The sequence below is a fragment of the Hyperolius riggenbachi genome, chromosome 2 (genome assembly GCF_040937935.1).
Source record: "Hyperolius riggenbachi isolate aHypRig1 chromosome 2, aHypRig1.pri, whole genome shotgun sequence".
Taxonomy (NCBI): Eukaryota; Metazoa; Chordata; class Amphibia; order Anura; family Hyperoliidae; genus Hyperolius; species Hyperolius riggenbachi.
Window position 1 is genome coordinate 214280190 of NC_090647.1, and position 22695 is coordinate 214302884.

The following is a 22695-nucleotide window of genomic DNA, read 5'->3' on the forward strand; positions in this document are numbered from 1 at the left end:
AGAGAATATAACACAACTCCCATTGTGAACCTAGCCTAAAAACAGAAGTTCCAGTTATTCCTGGTTGAAATGACAGATAAAGTTCAATTACTTTGTTATCAGCGTAAGGCGAAATTTCCTGCCTCACAATATTTTAGCTATCTACAACTTTGATTCACGCTACTTGTCCATTTGCCAGATTTGAATATCAGTACATCCTGTTGTGTATTCTTTTTCCAGAAAGGCTCAACCAGGCACCTGGTAGACACATTATACTCCATAACACTGTCAAATTATGCTAGAGAATTTTCTAGCTCCTCCAGAAGAGAGGGAGAATACAACACACATCTGAATGTTTACAGGAACAATTTACACAACTTTACATGTTGCATCAGGCACGTTTCACTGGGCTATTTACATTTTTCATCAATACTCCCTTATGTCCAACATAACAGAAGATAGATACATAGTTTTTACCTCTCATCTAGCAATACCCTTTACTGGAGACAAGTACTATAATTTATCCATGACAAAATAGGGTGTCCAGTACCTGAAGACTCCATACTCTGCCTTTAAGCCTTTAAGTTATAATGCCTGATGATAATAACTCCACCCTCGAAAAGACCTCACCGTCCAAAACTCTATTTGTAAGTAACCACGTTTGGCTTTGACGTGATTTCCCCACCATCAAATACAAGACTAAGAAAGTCAATCACAGCTTTCCCTACAAAACATTATATTATAAATACAATGAGGTTAACATTTTTTCCAGCTCACTCTGTGCTTGGAACTATTGGTTTCCAGTTCAATTTGGAGGTCTGATTTTTTTTTTCAAGCCAAGTCTGTGCCCCTGTACCGAACTATAATAACAATGACTTCCTTGACACCTATAGAAAATGTTCCTCATTTTCCTCTATGATAAGACTATTGTCTATGTGTTCAGTTAGGCTGGATTAGTAGAGCTAAAACTATAACATTTGTACTGCAAATTCCCTTCCATTCTTTAATGCAGACAATTTCTTATGTTTTGTATATATATACTTTGTTAAATCCACTGGAATAGTACTGGTGTGCACTTTTTGAGTTTCAACAGCAAATCGGTCTGAAATTTGCCTGTAATATTTATCTTTAATAGCTTGTAAAGCCTCAGATTGATATGAAATTAAAAGCAGAAGTCCCTTACATTTTGGGAGCTGTTTTACAACCAACAATCAGGATGGCCTGCAGGCATGAGCAGGGGCGTAACTAGGCCCCACCAGGCCCCCCTGCAGAATTTCAGAGCGGGCCCTCCCAGAAGTGATGTGAGCCGTTAGAGCGAGAAGTCTGCGATGGAACGCATGGAAGAAGGTATGTATCTGCCCGCCGCTGCCCGCTGCCCACACACTGTAACTAGCTGGAGGGGAGCGCAGAGGGGAGAGCCCCGAGGTGAGGGAGAGGGGGGGAACTTCCCCTCTCCCCGCCGACTGTGTCCAAGGCTTTCCCCTCATGCTGCCACCCCTCCAGCCCCCACAAAATGGCCCCAAGCAGGCCCCAGGGGGGGGGGCCCTGCGGGCGCAGGGGCTGCAGGGCCTATTGTTACGCCACTGGGCATGAGGCAACTAGTTGACATGAGCCTTCTCCAAATGTCTAATAAAAAGGCTGTTGGGAATAGTGAGATAGTGTTCTTGTCAGCATGACTAAAGATCCGTACTCACGCTAGATTAAAGTCAATTCAGAGAGCCAATAACGATGCCTCTTCTGATAATCTGGCATGTGTACAGTAGCCCCCATCCCCCGACTGACTGCTTCCCAGACATCGATCAACCACTTGACCAAGCAATGGCTGATAGCTTTGCACTGCATGACTTCACATCTTAACCACTCTAGTCCCTTCTCCTCCCTCCTCCCGCTTTGCAACAGCACATGTAGTTAGCCTGCAGGCTAACTTCGTGTCTGTACAGAGTCAGTCCAACAATGTTGCCTGAGGGATCAGGATGTCATCTGAAGGATGGGTCATTGGGTAACATCCATCTACCATGTTCATTGGCCTAAGGGCCCATTTCCACTACACGCATTGCTATGCGGAAAGAGCACATCATTGCAACGCAAAGAAACTGCAACCAATTCACATCAATGGAGTAGCTTGCATTGATGCAAATTGACCTACAGGATCCAGCACAATGCAACATGGGGGAATTTATGCAGTTTTCCACAGCATGCATCCAATTTCCTATAGCCACCAACGGAAAGCCGCATGACGCCGCATCCAGTTGTATGAATGAAAACCAGAAGTACCTGCGGGGGGATGCGAGGCGATGCAGTGATCAACTCGCACCCATAACGCTAGTGGAAATGGGCCCTTAAGCAGTAAGCAACCTATTTCCTGTTTCCCAACTTTAGTAACTGTTGGGAAGGGACTCATGTTAATAATGTCAATAAGAATCAATAAGAACCAGTCATTTGCACCTCAAACTGATTTCTGAAGGATTGGTTGCCTGGTTTGTTGGTTGGTTGGTTGGTTGGTTGGTTATTTGAAATCAAAAAAGTTCTTGCCGGGTGATTTAGGTACCCTTTCACTTTTAAAGGTGTTATCACCTTTTTGGATGCAGCCAGCAGCTGCACACTGAAGCAAACTACTTCTCAGCTCACGTCTACAGTGCACATTGTTAAACTGAGACCTGGTAACAAAATGCCCAATTCAGTATTAAAAAATATGAATTCACAAATGCAAATATTTATAAGTTTATTAATATTCCACTCGATGTTGGAGATGTACATTCGTACCATGTGATTTACCAAAATACACTCTCAAACAGAACATAACATGTTAGTGAACGTGTTTTCGAGCATGCTGGTATGGAAGATTGGCTATGAAAATGTAAAATTAAAAAGTATGACAGATTTTAAGACTAGCTTACTTTTTGACAGGCTTGTAATATTCCTATCTACATTCCCTGAAATGTCTGATAATTCAGACATACAACGTATATAGATGCAGCCCAACTAATTGCACTAGTTAACATAATGCTGAGTTGTTTCAGCATGAAAGATTTTGCAACTCAGTGCCATAATGTACTATGCCCTATGCAAAGGTGCTTTTTTATCACTTGCGGCAATGTCTCCGAGATACAATCAAAAGGGCTACATTCGTATGGGTATAGCCAATGAAAAGAAATGTATTCGCAAATTAGGCTCAATGCCTTCAACATTTTTGCGAAAGCAACAGGTTTCCAAAATATAAAAATAAATGCAAAGCATTGTAAAATTTACACTCAACATAATTAAAATATTACACATTTATAAAATTTCAAACAAAATAATAAATAAAACATCCACTTACATCTTTACAAAGAAAAAGAAAGATTTGCCTGTCTTGGACATATACCAAACACAAATGCCAAACTCAAATTGTGAAATGTTTCTCATTTTTTTTCCAAGAGGTAAACAGTAAGTTTTTCACTGTATACAAATTATAGCATGTTATCCAGGTAAATTATGCAGAAGAAATTTGCATTAAAATAAAAAAACAAAGACTTTGGTATCTGTTTTAACATGATTATTTACTTTTGTGATTATTAGGTCAACCAGTATTATTCTAACAATGGCCCAATCCTAGATGTGACCGATTTAAATTGTTTACTCTAATGTAGAAAATGTCAAGTAAAAATTAAAACCACCATGTCAGATCTTCTGCTGAATTCATTATAATATGACACAGACTTCTAAAAAAAAGAGCGGCTTTCTTCATACAAGGAAGAAGACAATATTTTTTAATCCATTCTCATGGAAAACACTCATTTGGCAAATGAACTGCAACACCCAAGTCAAGCATACAATGCTGGGCTTAGGTAAATGCAAAATTTACTTATCTTCTCAAAATTTCATTTTTAAACCTATAATATTTACAGTATTGCACTTTACTGCACTTAAATTGCATTTTACATTAATTCTGTATTAATATTATCTAACATCGGCATTCCATCTTCTTCCTTCTCTCAATAAATAGTTCTGGGACTTTAGAACCTAATTACTTCTGAAACGAGGACATGGCAACTGCTAACGAGAAAATGGCACAGAGGCAAGTTTATATTAAAAAGTATACTGTCTTTGTGGTAAATGATATCTTCATTTTCATTTACTGACAGCACCAGTAAACGGTGTAGAGTAGCATTCCTTATTCCAAATATGATCATTGTAAAAAAATAAATTATTGCTGCCTATTTGTGTGACGAGGCTGCTGTGGATATTGAAGGATGATTCTTGCTTTTTCTATATCCAAAACTCCATAAATACTTGGGAGACTGTGTTTACAAAGGAAGGATCTCATGGAAGTGAACAATACAATTAGCAACAAGAAATGCCACTTTAATGGAGACCAGCCCCAGTGATTTGTTATCTACAATATATTGATCTATGTATATGGATTTTCCAAGTTGTTTTTCTTGAAACATGCAGAAGAAAAACTAAAAGCAGCCAATGTTGCAAAGTTCAAGTTCATTTTGTTTGTCAACGATAAAGAAAAAAATAGTATTTTTCTTTCATCTTGAAATTCTTGTTTGTCCAGATCTGTAAGGCTATGTTCTTATCTGTCTCCTTTTGTCTTTCAGGTTTTGAATTACTGTGGTCATGAACATTGTACAAAATTCATGACATTTAATTCAAGCTTATACTTGTTTTGTCTTGTTAAGAGTTTATGAGCTGAACCAAATGATGCCTCCATTGTGTAATCCTCCTTCATGCTCTCAAGAAGCAGGTATAGGCCCTTTAATTTTTGTAGCACACTTGCAGCGTACTTTACCAACCCACTTGGTATTTGAAGAGTCATATAATGGCAGAGAAGAGAATAAGGAAGTTAGTCACTGTTTTACCAATGGCCAAAATTGTCAGAGTCCCAAAGCCTCTGCATGTTTCCTGGCTTTAAGTCGCAAGTCAGCAATGCTAGAGTTTTTGCTGTTACTTTTAGCAGCAGCTGCCACCACAGCTGCAGCAGAGGCTGAGTCTGCCAGTGATGCAATTGGTAGTCCAAATGGTGGTGGTGGGAACATCAAATAGGGAGCATGAGCAGCCAGGTGTGGGTGAAGATGAGGATGCGCATGTGCTACACCTTCTAACTGTAACTGAGCTTGGACCTGAAAGAAAGAAAAAAACACTGGTCACATTAACCAATTAGGTCATTTACATGTTCATTATTATTATTATTATTATTATTTGGATTTATATAGCGCCAACATACTACGCAGCGTTGTACAATAAATGTTCATGAAAGATAAACGCTGCATAATGGAAGAGTAGAAATAGGGCAGGTTATAATGGCACTGTGGGCTGTAATTGAACATAAATGAACTCAAAAGCAAATGCAGTTGCTATTGACTTAAAAAGTACCTTGAAAAGCACCTGCCAGAGTTTTCAGAAAGTACAAACCATCTAATTCCCAGAGTCTTTATAAAATGGCTTTCATTTTCACACCCATTCACATCATTCAGCTCAATTTATTTTCTGCATCAATGCTTGTTTGTAAAGTTATCTCACAACCTTTCATTTAAAGACTTACTGTATCTACATTTCGCTGAGTCAATGTCAATTCTACAAATCCATAACCTACAACAGACCTGATAACAGTCTTGTATATTCTCAGCTTGAAGCTGCATTTGAAAGAAGGGCACTTCTTTAGTCTGGCAGTGGCAACAACCCAAGTTTTAATATCTTCCACAACAGTATTGTTGCTGTTTACTTTGGATCCCAAGCAATGCTTTGACATAGTCATGTTGATATTTTTTTTTATTTCTATCGTTTTACTTTCCTGGTGGCCTTTGGCTACCCTTACATACTTTGTTTTTTAATGGTTCAATATCAATCCCATTTCAATTGACTCATCCTACATTTTTTTTCTATGATTGAATTCTAATTAACTGTAAGATAATCAGCATATGCTGATATTTGAGTTTAACCACTTTACCTCCACGCATACGGATTTCTCCGCCCCTTTTTTCCCTCCTAAAAAACCAGGGATGGAGAAATCCGTACCTTCCGCGCTCCCGCCGCTCGTGCGCGCGCACCCGCCGCTCGTGCGCGCGCACCCGCCGCTCGTGCACGCCGCCGCCCGCTCGCCCGGAGATCAATGAACGGGAAAATCCATTTCCGTTCGTTGATCTAAGCCCCCGCAATGATCTGCTGCTTCTTTCAGAAACAGCGAGATCATTGTGAGTCTCCCAGCCTCCTACTGCTTCCTGTAAGCGTCCTTCCGGACGCTTACAAGTCGCATGTAAACAAACACTCTGTGGCCATCTTGTGGCCAAATAGTAAACTACACCCTAAAAGCATTTTACATATACAAACATTACATTTACACAATAAATTAACTCATTACCTCCCACACTCCCCAATTTTTATTTTTTTTTTGCAATTAAAAAAAAAAAATACAATAAAAAAAAACATATTAAGTTACCTTAGGGACTGAACTTTTTAAATATTTATGTCAAGCGGGTATAACACTGTTACTTTATAAACTGCGGGCTTGTAATTAGGGATGGATGTAAAACTGAAAAAAATGCACCTTTATTTCCAAATAAAATATTGTCGCCAAACATTGTGATAGGGACATAATTTAAATGGTTTTATAACCGGGACAAATGGGTTAATACATTTCATGGGTTTTAATTACAGTAGCATGCTTTATTTAAAAACTATAATGGCCGAAAACTGAAAAATAATAATTTTTTCCCACATTATTTTCTATTTCCCCATTAAAACACATTTAGAATAAAATAATTCTTGGCATAATGTCCCACCTAAAGAAAGCCTAATTGGTGGCGAAAAAAACAAGATATAGTTCATTTCATTGGGATAAGTAATAATAAAGTTATAGACGAATGAATGGAAGGAGCGCTGAAAGGTGAAAATTGCTCTGGTGGTCAGGGGGTAAAACCCCTTAGTGGTGAAGTGGTTAATATTATCAACTTCACTGTGTACAGATTCCAGCACCAAGACTTCAACCATTGCGCTTCATTCTTGTAAAAGTTAACACAACCATATGTAAAAGCTTCCTAAAATCTTTGAACTATTATAAATGCTTGCTAGCAGTTGGTGAAAATGTTGTATAAAACAATAAGGAACTACATATTGAACTCACAGCGCTTGTAAAATGTGACAATGTATGTGGGAGGGAAAGTTGATCTTCTCGCATGAATGGGTGTACATACCTCCCATCCCTGTGTAAAATATGTAACTAATTTGTTCACTGGTTTTGCTGTTATACCAGAATAATCTGCATCTCCTTAACCATCTCTACTAGCCATAAGACCAGTGAAAAGGATTAACATTTAGCTAAACTGGAAAGGGAGTTAAGAAAAATGAGAATCGGCAGGGCAAGGAAAGGGGCCATGGACCTTTGCATTTAGCTAGACCAACCCTAGGATAAGCAAAACATTTTTTGAAAAAAATAACCCCAGGGTGGGGTATTTAGCTCCATTCTGAATAAGTGTACTTCTATTTTCTTAAAAAACTAAATTTTCCTCAAATTTTCACCTTTGAGTTGAGTTAGAATCTAGGGATAAGCACAGATTCTGACATTACAGCAATTTGTTATAGGTTAAAAAATTCCACTGGGCAGAAGCTGAACTTTAAGTTAGTGGTGAGAATGAATTGCGCATAATCGTAATTTTGCACCGTAATTCAAAATTACGATGCAAAATTGTAATGTGATATTTTGGGAGAAATCATAATACATTTAGTTTTTTAAATGTAATCAGGAACCATAATTTCACAATTTTTTGTAATTGTACCTTCTTTTGTTCTGACTTAAGTGATTTTACAACGCAAAGGAAAAATGTTTTTTAAATTCAGAAAAATTACAATTCAAAAAACATTTTTCCTTTGCATTTTCAAAATCCATTTTCTCAAAAACTACTAGGTCTTTTTAAAAAAAAATTGTTTTGACTTATTTGCGCTGTTCTCACACTTAGCAATTTAGGTGACAATAGCATGTATGGGGCTTTCCTATTAACCGCTAAAGTGGGCACAAAATTACACAGAAATTACAAATGGATTGCACCAAATGTCAAAATCATAATTACATATTGCTGTAATTGTGAAAATGTACGTGAAATCATGCGTATTAATAATAATCATCGCTACTTTAAATAGGCCAGAAACTAATGACAAGTTGCCAGACAGCTGATTGATTAATTAATCTAGTCCTATACAAAGTTCTGCATGGGGAAGTTAAGCCTTATAGAGAAAATTAAGCTGACAACTCAAAATTCAATAACATTACTATTAGAAACCAACATGTCAGTGGGAATCCTGGCAGCCATATATGGTGAATTACATCATGCACCAAATATAGAATGGGGGTTCCCTAAGTTTAAACAGTCAGAAATCAGTGCAATGTGGAAGTTGACATTTAGAAGAGGCGGAGCAATAGGTGAGATGGAGTAGGCAGAGAAATGACAAACCGAAGACAAAAGCAGTGCAGAGACACACATTGGTGTGGCTGAGCTTACAAGCCTTGGGGCTTGATTCACAAAGCAGTGCTAAGTGTTAGCACGCCTGTGAAAAGCCCTGTATCCTGACTAAAGTTAGTTTAGGCGTGATAAATAGCACTCGCGTCTAAAGTCCAGCGTGCAAAACTTTGCGTGCGCACAGCGCAGTGAGCGCGAACTGTCGTATCATGGTGCAATGAAACCGGCACACCCGATGTGCTTATAAGGTCGCATGGGGTGCGACCTTAACATTGCATGTTGTGACGTCAAGGTCGCACCCCTTGCGACCCTATAAGCACATCAGGTGCGCCGTTTGCGTCGCACAGCAATACGACGTTTCGTGCCCAGAGCGCTGTGCATGCGCAAAGTTTTGTGTGCGGGACTTTGCGCGTGATGTGATTTTACAACACGGTGCTAACCTACTTAGCACCCTGGTTAACACGCCCAATGTCTTTAGGCGTGCTAAGTAGGTTAGCACCGCTTTGTGAATCGAGGCCCTGAAGTCCAGTCAAACATCAGCACCCACTGAGGCTCAGTAGGGCTCCATTAGTGATAAAAGCACCATTAATGATAACAGCAAGAGCTACAGTAGTAATAAGTGTGCATAGTAAGCTTTTCTGATGAAGGCATTGAACCAGAACAAGGTTAATGAATTTCCTAGGAACTTGCTTGTTATTTTATATGGATTTTTCTAAATCAAGTTACTAATATTCCTGACACATTGATGCCAGCACTACAGTACATTCATGTCCTCTCTGTCACCAGTTTTGGCAGAAGGAAGTCAATATTGCTCTGTAGTACTAGCACAAGTTTATATTCATCACCCTAAACAATATTTAAGGGACTAACCAGGGTATCCCACCATGGGTGTCCAATCCCTCTTCCCTCCCCCTTTGAAAAGGATCGATAGAGGTTGACAGCAGGATGTGATACTGGGTAAGTATCTCTCCCTTCTCTCAGTTCCTCTCCTGTGCCTTGCCTGTATCAGGTTTCAGCTTGATAATGGGGGAACACCTGAACTAACAGGGAGAGCTATATGAAAGAGAGAGAACCACTAGACTACCAGGGATTGCCTTAAGGGAGGATGGGGGACCCTCTAGGTTACCAGAGAAATCTATTATGTGATGGTAAGCCACTAGTCTTTCAAAGAAATCTAAAAGGTGTGGTGGAAAGGAACATTAGACCATCAGGGGCCACTATAAAAGCAGGAGGGGGCCACTAGACTACCACAGACAGCTATAGGTGGGGATGAGAGCCACTAGGTTACCAGGAAAAGCTATTAAGTGGAGTCGGGAACTATTAGACTAACATAAAAAAATATATGAATGGTATGGGACTACTAGGCCCCAGGGAAAACTATAAATTAGAGGGAGGAATAATTAGATCAGGAAAACTATAAGAAAGAGGGGGGCTATTATAATATAAAGACTATGTGCCTGTCTCCTATTACCCCACCCACTTTTGAGAGCACACCTCCAAATGAAAAAAAGTAATTTCACTTTCTATAAATCTTCTATTCCCCATTTTTACTTTTACAAATGTTTGTATTCACTTTGCAGTACTAAAAGAAAACAAGCACAAAATGCAGTAAAATATACCGTACCTTTACAGCAGCACTTTTTATTTTAAAACAATACTAATGGTTCTTTTTTACCTTTAAAATGCATAGGAAATAAAATAATTACTGGGGAAAGCATCCAAAGAAAGTCTAGTTTGTCTAAAACAATGATGAATATATCATCTAAGATGGCATAGGTATTGAAAAAGTTAATGCTGATTAAATTGGGACATAGCTAAAATCTAAAAACTGCTATATTCCATAAGGGGAAAACAGGTCTAGAGATACAAAGTAACTAATCTAAATCTGAACAACAAAACCAATGATGAAGACAAAGCATATTCCAGCTAATTAGAACCCTTATTATGTAGTTTTCCTTTGATGATCCACCCATTGAATAAATAAAGGGCCTAATAAATGTACACTGCACCATCTGGAGAATAGCATTTAAGAGAGGCTACTAGTACAATCATTTTGATCTTGCTCAATAAGACAACATAACACTTCACTGGAACTAGCAGTTCTGCCTATTCACCATCTACAAGGCATGTCCACTGTTGATAATCCTCTTTTTATAAACATAATGGGTGGGACCTGGGGAAAAAAAACCTCTACTTGGCCACTCCAATGGTAACAATATCACTGATTAGCCAGGGTTTCCTGATTAAACAATATCTCTACATTGTGCAAAAAAAGAACTGATTGGTGAAAAATCTGGGTAGGTTCTCTACACAGGATGTGCCTTACTCCCATAGTGTGCAATTATATATGGAGGAAATGTGGTTATTTTTACAAAAAGTTTAATGAGTCATTTTTACCATAAAACAAAGTTTGAAAAAAACACTGGACCATCCCTCCTGGCTATATCATTGCCCGCCATTATGACCCTCTTGCCACAACCCCCACCTCTCTTTTTCCCTCTACTCAAGGATTAGGGAGAGAAAAGTCCAACATACTCAATTTGTCTGGCTGGCAAAATCCAAATTAACAGTTGACTTTTAGGGATACTTAAGTCTGCACAAAAAAATGACTTTTACTCACCTGGGGCTCCCCTCAGCCCCCTGCAGCTGAACGGTGCCCTCGCCGTGTCCCTCCGATGCGCCTGGACTCGCCGGCGGCCACTTCCGGTGTGGCTGTCACCGGCCGACAGGCTGGGAACGCATCTGATTAGCCTCTATAATGCTATTGCGGGCGGGGACGCGGATAATCAGCCGCGTTCCCAGCTTGTCGGGCGGTGACGGCCACACCGGAAGTGGCCGCCGGCGAGTCCAGGCGCATCGGAGGGACACAGCGAGGGCACCGTTCAGCTGCAGGGGGCTGAGGGGAGCCCCAGGTGAGTAAAAGTCATTTTTTTTGTGCAGACTTAAGGTTTCCTTTAATCTAAAAAAAAACAAAACGAATTTCATTCATTTAAATGACCACAAGGTTCATTCAGATATTGAATATGGCTAAAGGCCAGCTGTTATCCTGATCTAGAACGTTTGGAAAAAGTAAGATATTCATAATACAAAGTTTGCTTCAGTACATAGTTACCTTTCAATACAAATCTGTAATGTCTAATGCATTTATTATTATATATAGATTTAACCCATTTAACTCTCACTATGAGACCTTCCCTTCTTTTTTTTCATTATAAAGTCTGTGTCTGGAACTAGCCATTAACAGTGTTAAATAGGTTAAATAGGTCCTGGGACATGCATTGCAGATAAGCAAGCCAGAAAATAGCATAGGCTGTCAGATCACCCCTATAATGGAAGCTAGTCCTGGCATAGCCAGCTGAACTATTCAATTAAACACTACAAACATTGCTAGTTCCGGGACATGCTTAGGAACCAGACTGGGGGTTGCACCTGGGCAAGAATTAATCAAACACATGAAAATAGACAATCCACATATTAGTGTGTGTTTGATTGATGCTGATGCTTGACAAGGTGCTCTTGGTCTGCTGTTAAAATGTGTCCTGGAATTAGCAATGTTTGTAGTATAACTCTCACGATTGTGTGAAACTATGACTACAATGTATGACTTGGTGTACAAGTACAAGACATATGTCTATTTTCTCCAATAATTTATAGATTTCTCAGAAGTGTGCACATGTCAGAAAGCAAACTTTCTGGCAACTCGTTGCCTCTAGGTTTACTGCAGTGACCAATTCATTACACATAAGAGTGTGCCCATCTGTGTGAATGCTGTTATTTTATAGACATTCCCACTTACCACTTCCTTCTTCAAAGTAATTGCATTGCATTACATTTTTAATGACAGAGTACAAAAGCTGCATTTTTGTAATATAACATGGGACTTATTTCAGTTACCATTTATCACTAGCAATAACATGATGCATGAAAATATTTTTTTCATATGACCTAGACAAAAAAAATACTTTCTCTTGCCCAAGCATAATAAATGCCTTTAAGGAATCAATGTTCTTGTGATAGTTATTTACTATTCATTTGGTTATTGCTGTCAGATGTGGGAGGTTCAGCTTCTTATCTGCTGTGCTGAAATGAAAAGCCCATCTGACCCTTTGTAGCATTATATGCCTTTTTTATTTATCTGGCTGAAATTGACAATTTGTGCTCGGGCGGCGCATGGTACACATACATAAGCACACCACCACCACTGCCAAATTGACACCTTTAATCATCCATGCAGGCAGGTATTGGCTAATGTCTATAAGCACTGGACTGGAATCTCTTTTGACCCCTTTGCAATGCCAACATATATGTTTTCTATTTTGGGTGGCTACTATGCACAGGGAAGTGGAAAACTTGTCTTCTCTTTGCAAAGTACCCTCTTGCAAGGTTAAGGACAACGGCCTCTTCTACACCTCCATGTGACTTAAGTAAGATGTGGGGGTAAAAATTACAAATATCATTAAAAATGTATTTTAATAAAAAAAACACAAAGTATTTCATTCAAATGCAGCCCCAATCCACATCTATTTTCCAAATGCTTTTGCTTCACTTATTTTGTTTTTCTTCTATATTGCTGGCAGAACCTTGCTGAACACTGAGTGGTTGTCCTGGCATCAGCATAATTGCATTTCTCATTATTGCGAACTTTTAGTGCAGTAGCTGGTACCAATGAGAATCTAAAGGATCTAGATCAAAGGACCACTTGGAAGCCCCAATGAGAAATTCTCATTTTTTTTATTCATGGCAACTATACAGTGTTTGGCAAGAAATGCGATGGTAGAGAGGGCATGAGAGGACAGTATTTTGCAAACAAGATAGAAGTATACTGAATTTTAGGAAAATACTTTTAGAAACCTATGAAATTATGTCAGTGTTTTTTTTTACTTTGATGAATAGGTCAGCAGTCATAAATAACCCATTTGACTGACTGGGGGTGGGTATCTGGATTAAAGTGAGCTTTAATTCCACAGAAAACTACTACCTCCATCTCTTTCTTGGGGTACATGGAGGTTGTAAGGTTGTAATAAATCCTTTGTCCTCAACATTTGGCCAAAGGTACTTGGGGGGGGGGGGGGTCCACCCCCCTTTGCAAAGTACGAACAATATATAACGAACAATTGACAATGAAGAGAAAATGGAGGCACAGTTGAAAAAATAGAAATACCTTTTAATCCACGGTGTGCTGACACGCGGGGTACAGTGGGGGTTTAAACCGTGGATTAAAAGGTATTTCTATTTTTTCAACTGTGCCTCCATTTTCTCTTCATTGTCAATTGCTCAAGTGTATGCTCTGGAGAGCACGTTGATTATGGAGTACGCAATCCGGTGAACCCAGTACCCACCCACCCACATCTGGTGCCAGTCTGTCTCTCCCTTATACAAGGCCACACAAATATATAACGAACCATGCAAAGAGCCACTTTCCTGGCATATATCCTGTATGAATGATAAGTTGATAATGATCCTTGGGAAGAGGGCATCTTTTTTTTTTTTTAAATGTTTCCATAATGTTTTTGTGTGTTATTATTATATTATTATGGTCTTATGTGATCTCTGTTGAATAAAATACTTAACTAAAACCTTGAGACTTAGAAATATGCCTACAATGAAACTTCTTATGCAAATGGGAAAGTTGAATTGCATGTGGTGAGTTTTTGCACACAGCTAACACAAAAGAATTTATTAAATTGACAGTAAAATCCTTTTAGCATTTTTTTCTAATTTCTCATCAGGCCATTTTTTTAAATTAATTTTCTATGTTTTAGTACAAAATATATGTGTGTGTGCATGTTTATGGATATGTTTTGGACCTGTCTTAATCTAACATAAAAAACAAAAACTTCCACATAAATTGTTACTTAAAGCCTTGGTTTACTCTCAATTTTTAAATACATTTATTATAGATTAGCATTAATTTACATGCACTGGACATTTGTCCTTTTGTAATGATTACATTTAAAATACCTTTCTGGCTGGCTATTGTAGCTCCATTTCATGTTGGCATGACAGTTTGGGATGGCCTGAACATCAAATTTTGGGTTTTCGAACAGCGAACACGAATTTCCGCAAATGTTCACGAACATCCAAACCACCATAGACATCAATTTTAAAAACTACAAGGACTCTTTCTGGCCTCAAAAGTGATGGAAAATGTGTTTCAAGAGGTCTAACACCTGGTGTGTGGCATGCTGGGGGGGGGTGCATGCCAAAATTACGCAGTTGGCGCACAGTCCGGTTTTAATCCCAAAAGGGCAGAAATCACATTGCATGCAGAACACAGCTATGGATGCACACAGCTGTGCACAGCTATGGGTGTCAGTGGGCTGTGGAGTGCCACACACAGAGAAATGCAATAGTACTATCAGAATACAGCAAAAAATAATGCACTGAAGTGGTACTGTGCTTGTTACTAATATGGCAAACAATAGCAGTAGTACTGTGCACAGCTGTGGGTATCAGTGGGCTGTGGAGTGTCACACACAGAGAACTGCAATAGTACTATCAGAATACAGTAAATACTAATGCACTGGAGTGGTACTGTGCCTGCAACTTAATGTGGCAACAGCAGTAGTGTGCACAGCTATAGGTGTCAGTGGGCTGTGGAGCGTCACACACAAAACAAAATGGCCCTAAAATGGCTATTTGGGGTGCTTTCAGCAAGTAGTCAGTGAGAAACAAGTACACAGGCCTAGCTAATGCTTTCCCTACCTATCTGCAAGAAGTCTGACCCTGCTCTCACTAACAGCAGCCAGCAGAGAATAAATCCAATATGACCATCGCAACTGCTTTTTAAGAGGAGTTTGGGGGTCCAGAAGGGGGTGCTAGCTGATTGGCTGCCATGTGTCTGCTGACTTTGAGGTAAGGGATCAACGTCTAGCTCCATAATGATGTCAAGGGGGGCAAATCGAATACACCAAATGTTCCGTGTTTGCCGCTGATGCGAACAGTGAAAATTCACCGGGAACTGTCTGCCGGCGGACCATTTGGGCCACCTCTAATGACAGTGCAATTTTTGGATAGACCACAGTCCAAACTCCTCCCCTTATGCCATCACCACCAACTTGAGATTGTCAGGAAAAAGCTGAAACGGGACAGCAGCCAGTCCCACATTGTGAGTAAAGATTATTTGCCCTCTTTTACCTCCCTCTCTTCTGAGAGTTTAACCCTCTGTGGACAGCACTGCAGCAATAAAAAGTCAGGGGAATGCGTCCGTGTTATATGGGTGACGGTGAGTTGGGCACATGGTGAGCCGAATGATGGCTCACCCTGCTGCTGCTAAACTCCCTGGCAGTGTTAAAGTTGTAGCAACTTGGAGGGAGATGTAATTCGGGGCCTGGTGATCGCCAGATCTTCAAATTACTCATACGTGCCTAGTGCAGCATAGCTCTTGTACTATGGCTGCACCCAGCTTTGGGTGCAGAAATGACCTGATTCTCAGGGGAGCTACTGTGTGCTATGGAAGGAACTCCCACTCTACTGGCAGCAAAGAGCTAGATCACCCAGGTAGCAGCCAGTAACTAGATATTTTAAATACATATATTGCAAAAAGTACAGACATGCAATGCACAAAGCTTTTTTTCATTTACAAATGTACAATTGCATTAAAACAAATGTGGCAGAATGAAATGGGCTGTAAAATTTTTATTATATTCAAAAATGCTGTCCCACTATTAAAATAATGCAACAATACATACAATTAGTCATTGAATTAAATAATTGCTCATATTTTCTTTACTGACATATTACCATAGATTATCAAATAATACTGATGCCTAATTAGTAAATAAAATGTCAATAATACAGTTGAATTATATCTCATTTATTAATGTTTTTAATATAAATATACTTAAAAGTATAGTTTGAAATGAATATTATATTTGGCTGAAACATAACAATTATGTGCATAAATGCATTACATCATTTTTAATAGGGCTATAATTCTTAAACACAAAATCTAACTCCCCTTTTGTAAATGTGAAAGAATAGAACTACACATGTCTACCAATGGCTCTATTGCTGGTAAATTTGTTTGCTTCCTTTATTGCTTTCTTAAATTTCTAACTTCATAACTTTTCATTAAACACAACTGGTTTATATTTATGTTGGAGCATTTAAAGCTTTTTAAAGTATATTAGAAGGCACCAGGATGCCAGCAAATTAACGTGCCAAAAACTAAACAAAAAAGCACAGTTGATGGTAAATGTCTGTAGATTCTGCTAAAGAAATGTCTTACAAACTGTGTTTGATCTATCTATAGTTTATTGTAAAAAAGTGAAAAATATGTGAATTTTGAGTTGCAGCAATGAAAAAAGTTGCAATACCCTTATCAAATTAGCTAATTCTGGAAATATTATTATTTTTTGAATATGGTTTGGAAATGCTTATAATATTCCATAAAATGGAAATCTGACATTTATACCCCTGAAACATACACTGCAGTATTCTATTGACACTTAACTTAAAGAGAAACTGTCACGAAAATCTTAATATTTAAAACACATACAAATAAAAAGTACATTTCTCCCAGAGTAAAATGAGCCATAAATTACTTCTCTCCTATGTTGCTGTCACTTACAGTAAGTAGTAGAAATCTGACATTACCGACAGGTTTTGGGCTGGTCCATCTCTCCATAGGGGATTCTCTGCATGACCTTTATTCTTTATAAAGACATTCCCTGAAAAAGATTTATACAAAGATGCTGGCCTGCCTCCCTGCTCGCTGCACACTATTTTGGCAGTTGGACTGAGCAACTGCCATTCACTAAGTGTTTTTAAAAGTAAAGAAAACCCTGAGAACCCTCCTATGAGAAGATGAGCTAGTCCAAAATCTGTTGGTAATGTCAGATTTCTACTACTTACTGTAAGTGACAGCAACATAGGAGAAAAGTAATTTATGGCTCATTTTACCCTGGGAGAAATGTACTTCTTATTTGTACGTGCTTTAAATTTTAAGATTTTAGTGACAGTTCCTCTTTAAGAACTGTCTATACTTTTGGAAACAGCTTTTATATAGATACATTTTAACAGATACATATATATTCTAAAATGCCATATTACTAAATTATTATTACAAATAAAATATATTCTTTTTAAAGGCAATTATTATAGTGAAAAGAGTACTTTACTTTGCTGGGCATTGTTATTTGCTAAAAGATTGACTAATCAGTAAACCATTTTCAGTTATTTGATATAGTTATTTTTCTTTTATGATTACTTAACGCACACAGAGGCCAACAGGTCTCATCTAACCTCTAAGCTGTATCAGATAGCACGTCGCTATAGTTACTGACAACATCTTGAAATCACATTGCATTAACCTCAGTCCACTGTATTACATAATATTTAACAATAGCTCTTCATAATTTGTCATTCATACAGCTTAAACTATTCATGACTTAGTCAAACAATTAATTAGCTCATCAATCAAATCAATTTGATCTACCCTAAATAATGTAAGAAAATAATAATTGAGATTTGGCTTGCTATTTTTAATTTGATTGCTAACGTATACAAAATTGTGTGTAGTATTTACATTTATTTTAATATGCCCTCTCTCTTCACTTGAAAACCATGGGGCTGGTGTACCACTAAATATTTTCCAATTAACTTTTTCTATATGCAAGTCAAACATTCAGATGTATTCCTTCATTGTAAGGGAACCTACAGAAAATTAACTTTGTGAAATAAACACTCTTTCATTACAGTAAGAATAAAATTTACCCCGTAGGTATACTAAGCCAAACATCATTAATGGCAAAAAGGAAAAAGGTTTAATCAATAAAGTATATAGTATCTTAAATTGTTTATAAGGATTTTTCAATACACATTTTAACATGGTTAAATGTATTTAATATAATGTAGTTATGTGCTTAAATTATACTACAAATGACAGACAAGCGAGCATGAAGAAAAGCATTTGAATTCAGGCTTTAACATATGAACATGACAGTGGGCCTGACTGTTAGATTGTTATGTTATGCAATGAAATGATGATCTGTAACTGGCAAAGAAAAGTTCCAGTTTTGCTTTATTATACCAACAAACTAAATCACTTCCAAATTAAATTACTTCCATTGGATATATTAAAAATAGCAAAATATAGCTTTATTGACATGGATTAAATTAAATATAAAAAGTAACAGATGATCTGCTGTATATTCACTCACAAATCTGGACGAATCAGTTGGATGGCTAAATGTCTAGTAAAAATTAATGTCTAGTAAAATCATAAACAATTCAAAGTCTGGCTGCTCACTTAACATTTTAACTTGGAATAACCTTTGCCTGTAATCCAGGCTTGCCATACTTGCTGCATACAGAGTGTATGCAAGCTAGTTAAAAAAAGAAGCTATCTCACCATGTTATAGAGAATAATAAGACACTGACCAGTCTGCTTTTTCAACCATCTTGTCACTGCTGAGTGTTAAGCAATGGTATTTCAGGCCTTTTGGTTACATATATTTATTTTCAATACTCTTGCAGCTGCTCAGTTACTAGGAAGTCTATGGAGTTTTTCAAGTCAGCACTGCTCTGTGTCTTATTCTTGCAGACATTTCAGTACTTTTTTATAAAATGTTGATGTTAATTCAGACACTGAAAACTTGAACTGAAAGTTTTCTGTTTGAAGCAAATAGTTATAACATACACAGTGTGACAATTTTCCAAAGCTGTGAAATTGTCCGTGTTTAGCGGAATCGAGTTTGCTTGTTAAGATCGTCTTACTTATGATAAATTGTCACTGAAAACAGCAGCAATTAAACTGGTCATTAAACCAAAGGAAATTAGGGGTAATGTTTTAACAATGCCATAAAACCAGAGCAAGAAAGCATAGGTGCCCCAGAACAAACTAAAAACTCCAACAAAAGTTGAATGAAATCTGCCAGGTTTAACCTGATAGTCTAACTAGTGAAACCACCATACAACTCAAAACACAGCGCACTGACAAAGAGACAGAAAAGGTGGGAGATGTAAGTCTGCTTGTCATACCCACACACTGAAGAATATAACACAGTCTACGTGACAGGACATTTCAGACTTCACAAAGATTAAAATTTTTCAATTTTTTTCAACATGCTTTTTGATGTACATAAACAGCAGTTTGATGATAATATTCCCCCCAAAAAGTTCTTTAAATACTCATTAAATTTAAAAACGTGTATATTAAATGAGTTATTAAAGTGCTGTCATTGTACATGAATACTGAATTTCTAGATTTAGCTAAACTTCAAGATTATGGAGCTGACTCGTTTACAAAGTATTTTCTTTTTACACTGGAATGTGTTCACTTTAAGCATGCAATCCTGTTCATAGGCATTTAAAGCAAATATATTTTTTTGCTGGCACATACTGGATGTTAGGTAACCAACACCATAGGATAAAAATTACAATTTTAATAAATTAGTCTATTAATATAATTTTTGTAGTGAGGTATTGCATATTCAAAGTCAAAAACATATATTTTGACCTTTAATTGCTCTTAATTAAAAATCTTTATTTTCAAAATTCTGTAGTTTGTACAGCATAGTATGTAATCTTTTATTTTCTAATCATACACCTTTTCCTGCATGATTTAAATTCTGAATGTAACTGCTTCTATTGCATATAAATGATAAAACAAATGCAAAGTTAGTTTGACATAAACCGAGTAACTAGGACTAAAATATTGAGTGTTTAAATAATTACTAATTTTAAATGCTAATTATTAGTTCAAAAAGTGTATTTTTTTAATTTGAATTTTGCAAAATGATTATTTATTGATGAATTACAAAGATGAGCAGTGAAATGAAATTGTCAATGTTAATGAATGCCTGTGTCTTGCACAAACATATTACATAGCACTGTGCAAGGTAGATTGACCAGTTCATATCAATCACTGAGAAAAGCTGCAGGCTAAATGAATATGGGAAATATCGACAGCTTAATTTTACTACTCTGCAATTAGTATTAGTTTATTGTAATATATAGTTTCAAATATGCTTAGTCTATTTGACATGTTGTATTGCTAAACATAGGTATGAAAGCTTGTAAAATACTACCAGCACCATCTTACTTTATACATTATTAAGAAGAAATAACTTTGTTAATGCTTAATGTTTGCAAGATTTTATTGCTTCCTTTACACTGAATCATAAACTACTTCTAATTTGAAACTGCTTCATTGAGGAAGTTTAGTAATAAAAGGATAACCTTTGCTATTAGCTTTGTGAAGATTTTTTAAAACACTGAAAGTCATCAGAGTGAGCCTGGAGGATAACCTTGAACAAATCTATTTACTGTCATTAATCAAAGATGCTTATTACCCTGAATATGTGTTCTGCAAGCCTGCCCAGAATGACATCTTGTGGACAACTATGTAAATAGGAATATAATGGCTGCCTAATACTAAGTGAAAATTTGTTTATTATATATACTAAGCTAATTTTATTCTGTGAATAATGTTGTATATAGATTTTGAGAGGTAATTTATAAATATAATTGGAAGCATAAGAGAGCTGAATAAAGCGTTTGTTCAGTTGTGGATTTTATACTTATATTTCTGGCTCATATGTCCCAAACAATTTCATGGACAGAAAGCAGCTAAGTGCAAATTTTAAAATGTATGTACACAATTTAGCATTGAGAACGCACATGGTCAAATGCAGATCAGGAAATAATTTAGGTTTGGTTTATCCAGTATGAAATAAAGTGCATTGAATAAAAGATTCAGTTAAAGAAGATACTGTAATTTTATTATAAAATCCTTTTCCTTTCCTTAAAAACAGGATGATGTAGTCCAAAAAGATGGTGTATCAAATAATGTTTTTAAATGACAAATTAAGATCCATTCCTATACTTTCAGCTGAATTATTCATTTTCAAGGCAGAACCAACCCATTCTTATGGTTTTGCAGCTATCTCATTTGTCTCTTCTGTTATATTTTTTTAAATCATTTAATGGATTTAGTCTGACAATTGACTAAATATCTGAGAAATAGTGAAACCTTTGCACCGATGGACAAAAATTAAATGCTATAAATTATAAATGCCATTCTTACTCAATGCTCACTCCAGTGCAACTCTTCTTTTAACTTCTATTTTCTCCAGCATGATAGTTGTAAACATGTCTTATATAAATCTATCACTTTAAGGGCTTTTAAATATTAACCAAGTACCTGAATTGTAGCCTACATTGAGGATCATTTGCTAAGCTAAGATGTAGCCCCACTTTCAATTAAAAATTCCATATTGCGTTGATACTCAAATTATTTTGTAGATTTTTTTAGACATGCTAAATTATGATCCCATGCAGTCATACAAGAGCAACAGTTTAATTGTTTAAGGATATACCTAGTCCTCATTTTTACATTTTTGTATTTCATCATTGCTTCTCTCAACCAGGTCACTGTGCTCACAGCAGCCCAAAGCTGCAGGAAATGTGTTATGCCAAATCAGTGCTCCGCTCATGAACAGACACACCTAATACAGTTTCAGCTATGTCTGGCAGAGTCAGAGCAAAGGAAAAAGTAAGTTATGTATAGAAATACTCTATGGAATCTCTGCACTGTTTATACCTACCTTGAAGGATTTTTTTTTATTTTTAACCTATAGGTGTAGATACATTTTAACTTAGGTGCCTGTTTGTACGTTTTGGATAATTAATATACAAGATAAGAATAATTTTATGGATTGACAGATACATAATAAAGCTCAACTTACTAAAAACAATATAAAACTTATCAAAAACTTGTACTAGGATACAATTGATCTTGTTAAACTATTGAATACTTCTAAGCATTACATAATGATAGATTTATCTAAACATATTCATCTGACTGTTTACCTGTCCACCCAGCCACCTTATCTATTACCTAATTCAAAAATGTTGCTCATTTAGGGAGTATTTCTTTGCTTTAATCATCATGTGTTGAAAAGAAATATTTCTATTTTTAATTAACCGCAGAAATTAGGATGTGATGCATTTTTTAGAAGGGCCTTACCTACCCAATGACTTCAATGCCTCTCCAATTTCAATGTTTATGTGACTTATCATCAGTTATGTACACACCATATTTTGAGTTGTAGACTTCACTCCCTTCCAGATCCCACCCCTTATTCACACATCCTCCTATAAGTGGCAGGTTGTTTTATAATAATACAGAGGAGGATTCCCCAACCTCTCATCACTCACAGAACAAACGTCAGGAGATTGAAACAATTAGCTGCCAAAAACAGTGATGCAGATTCATTCCACTTTTACAGCATTCTATGGATAGCTGAAAACTCAGTAATAACTTTTTTGTTGA

The 22695-nt window shown here is 37.0% G+C and overlaps 1 protein-coding gene across 2 annotated transcripts in view; it reads right to left on the bottom strand.

Annotated features, from left to right (window-relative positions):
* Positions 1–3360: 3360 nt before the first annotated feature.
* The window catches only part of LOC137544216 (short stature homeobox protein), an 86167-nt gene continuing 66832 nt past the window's right edge, over positions 3361–22695 (bottom strand). For both annotated transcript variants that reach the window (XM_068265270.1, XM_068265269.1), the window contains exon 5: positions 3361–5087. In XM_068265270.1, the coding sequence (XP_068121371.1) occupies positions 4842–5087 (246 nt within the window). In that variant the 3' untranslated portion in view covers positions 3361–4841. The remainder of the gene's footprint in view (positions 5088–22695) is intronic.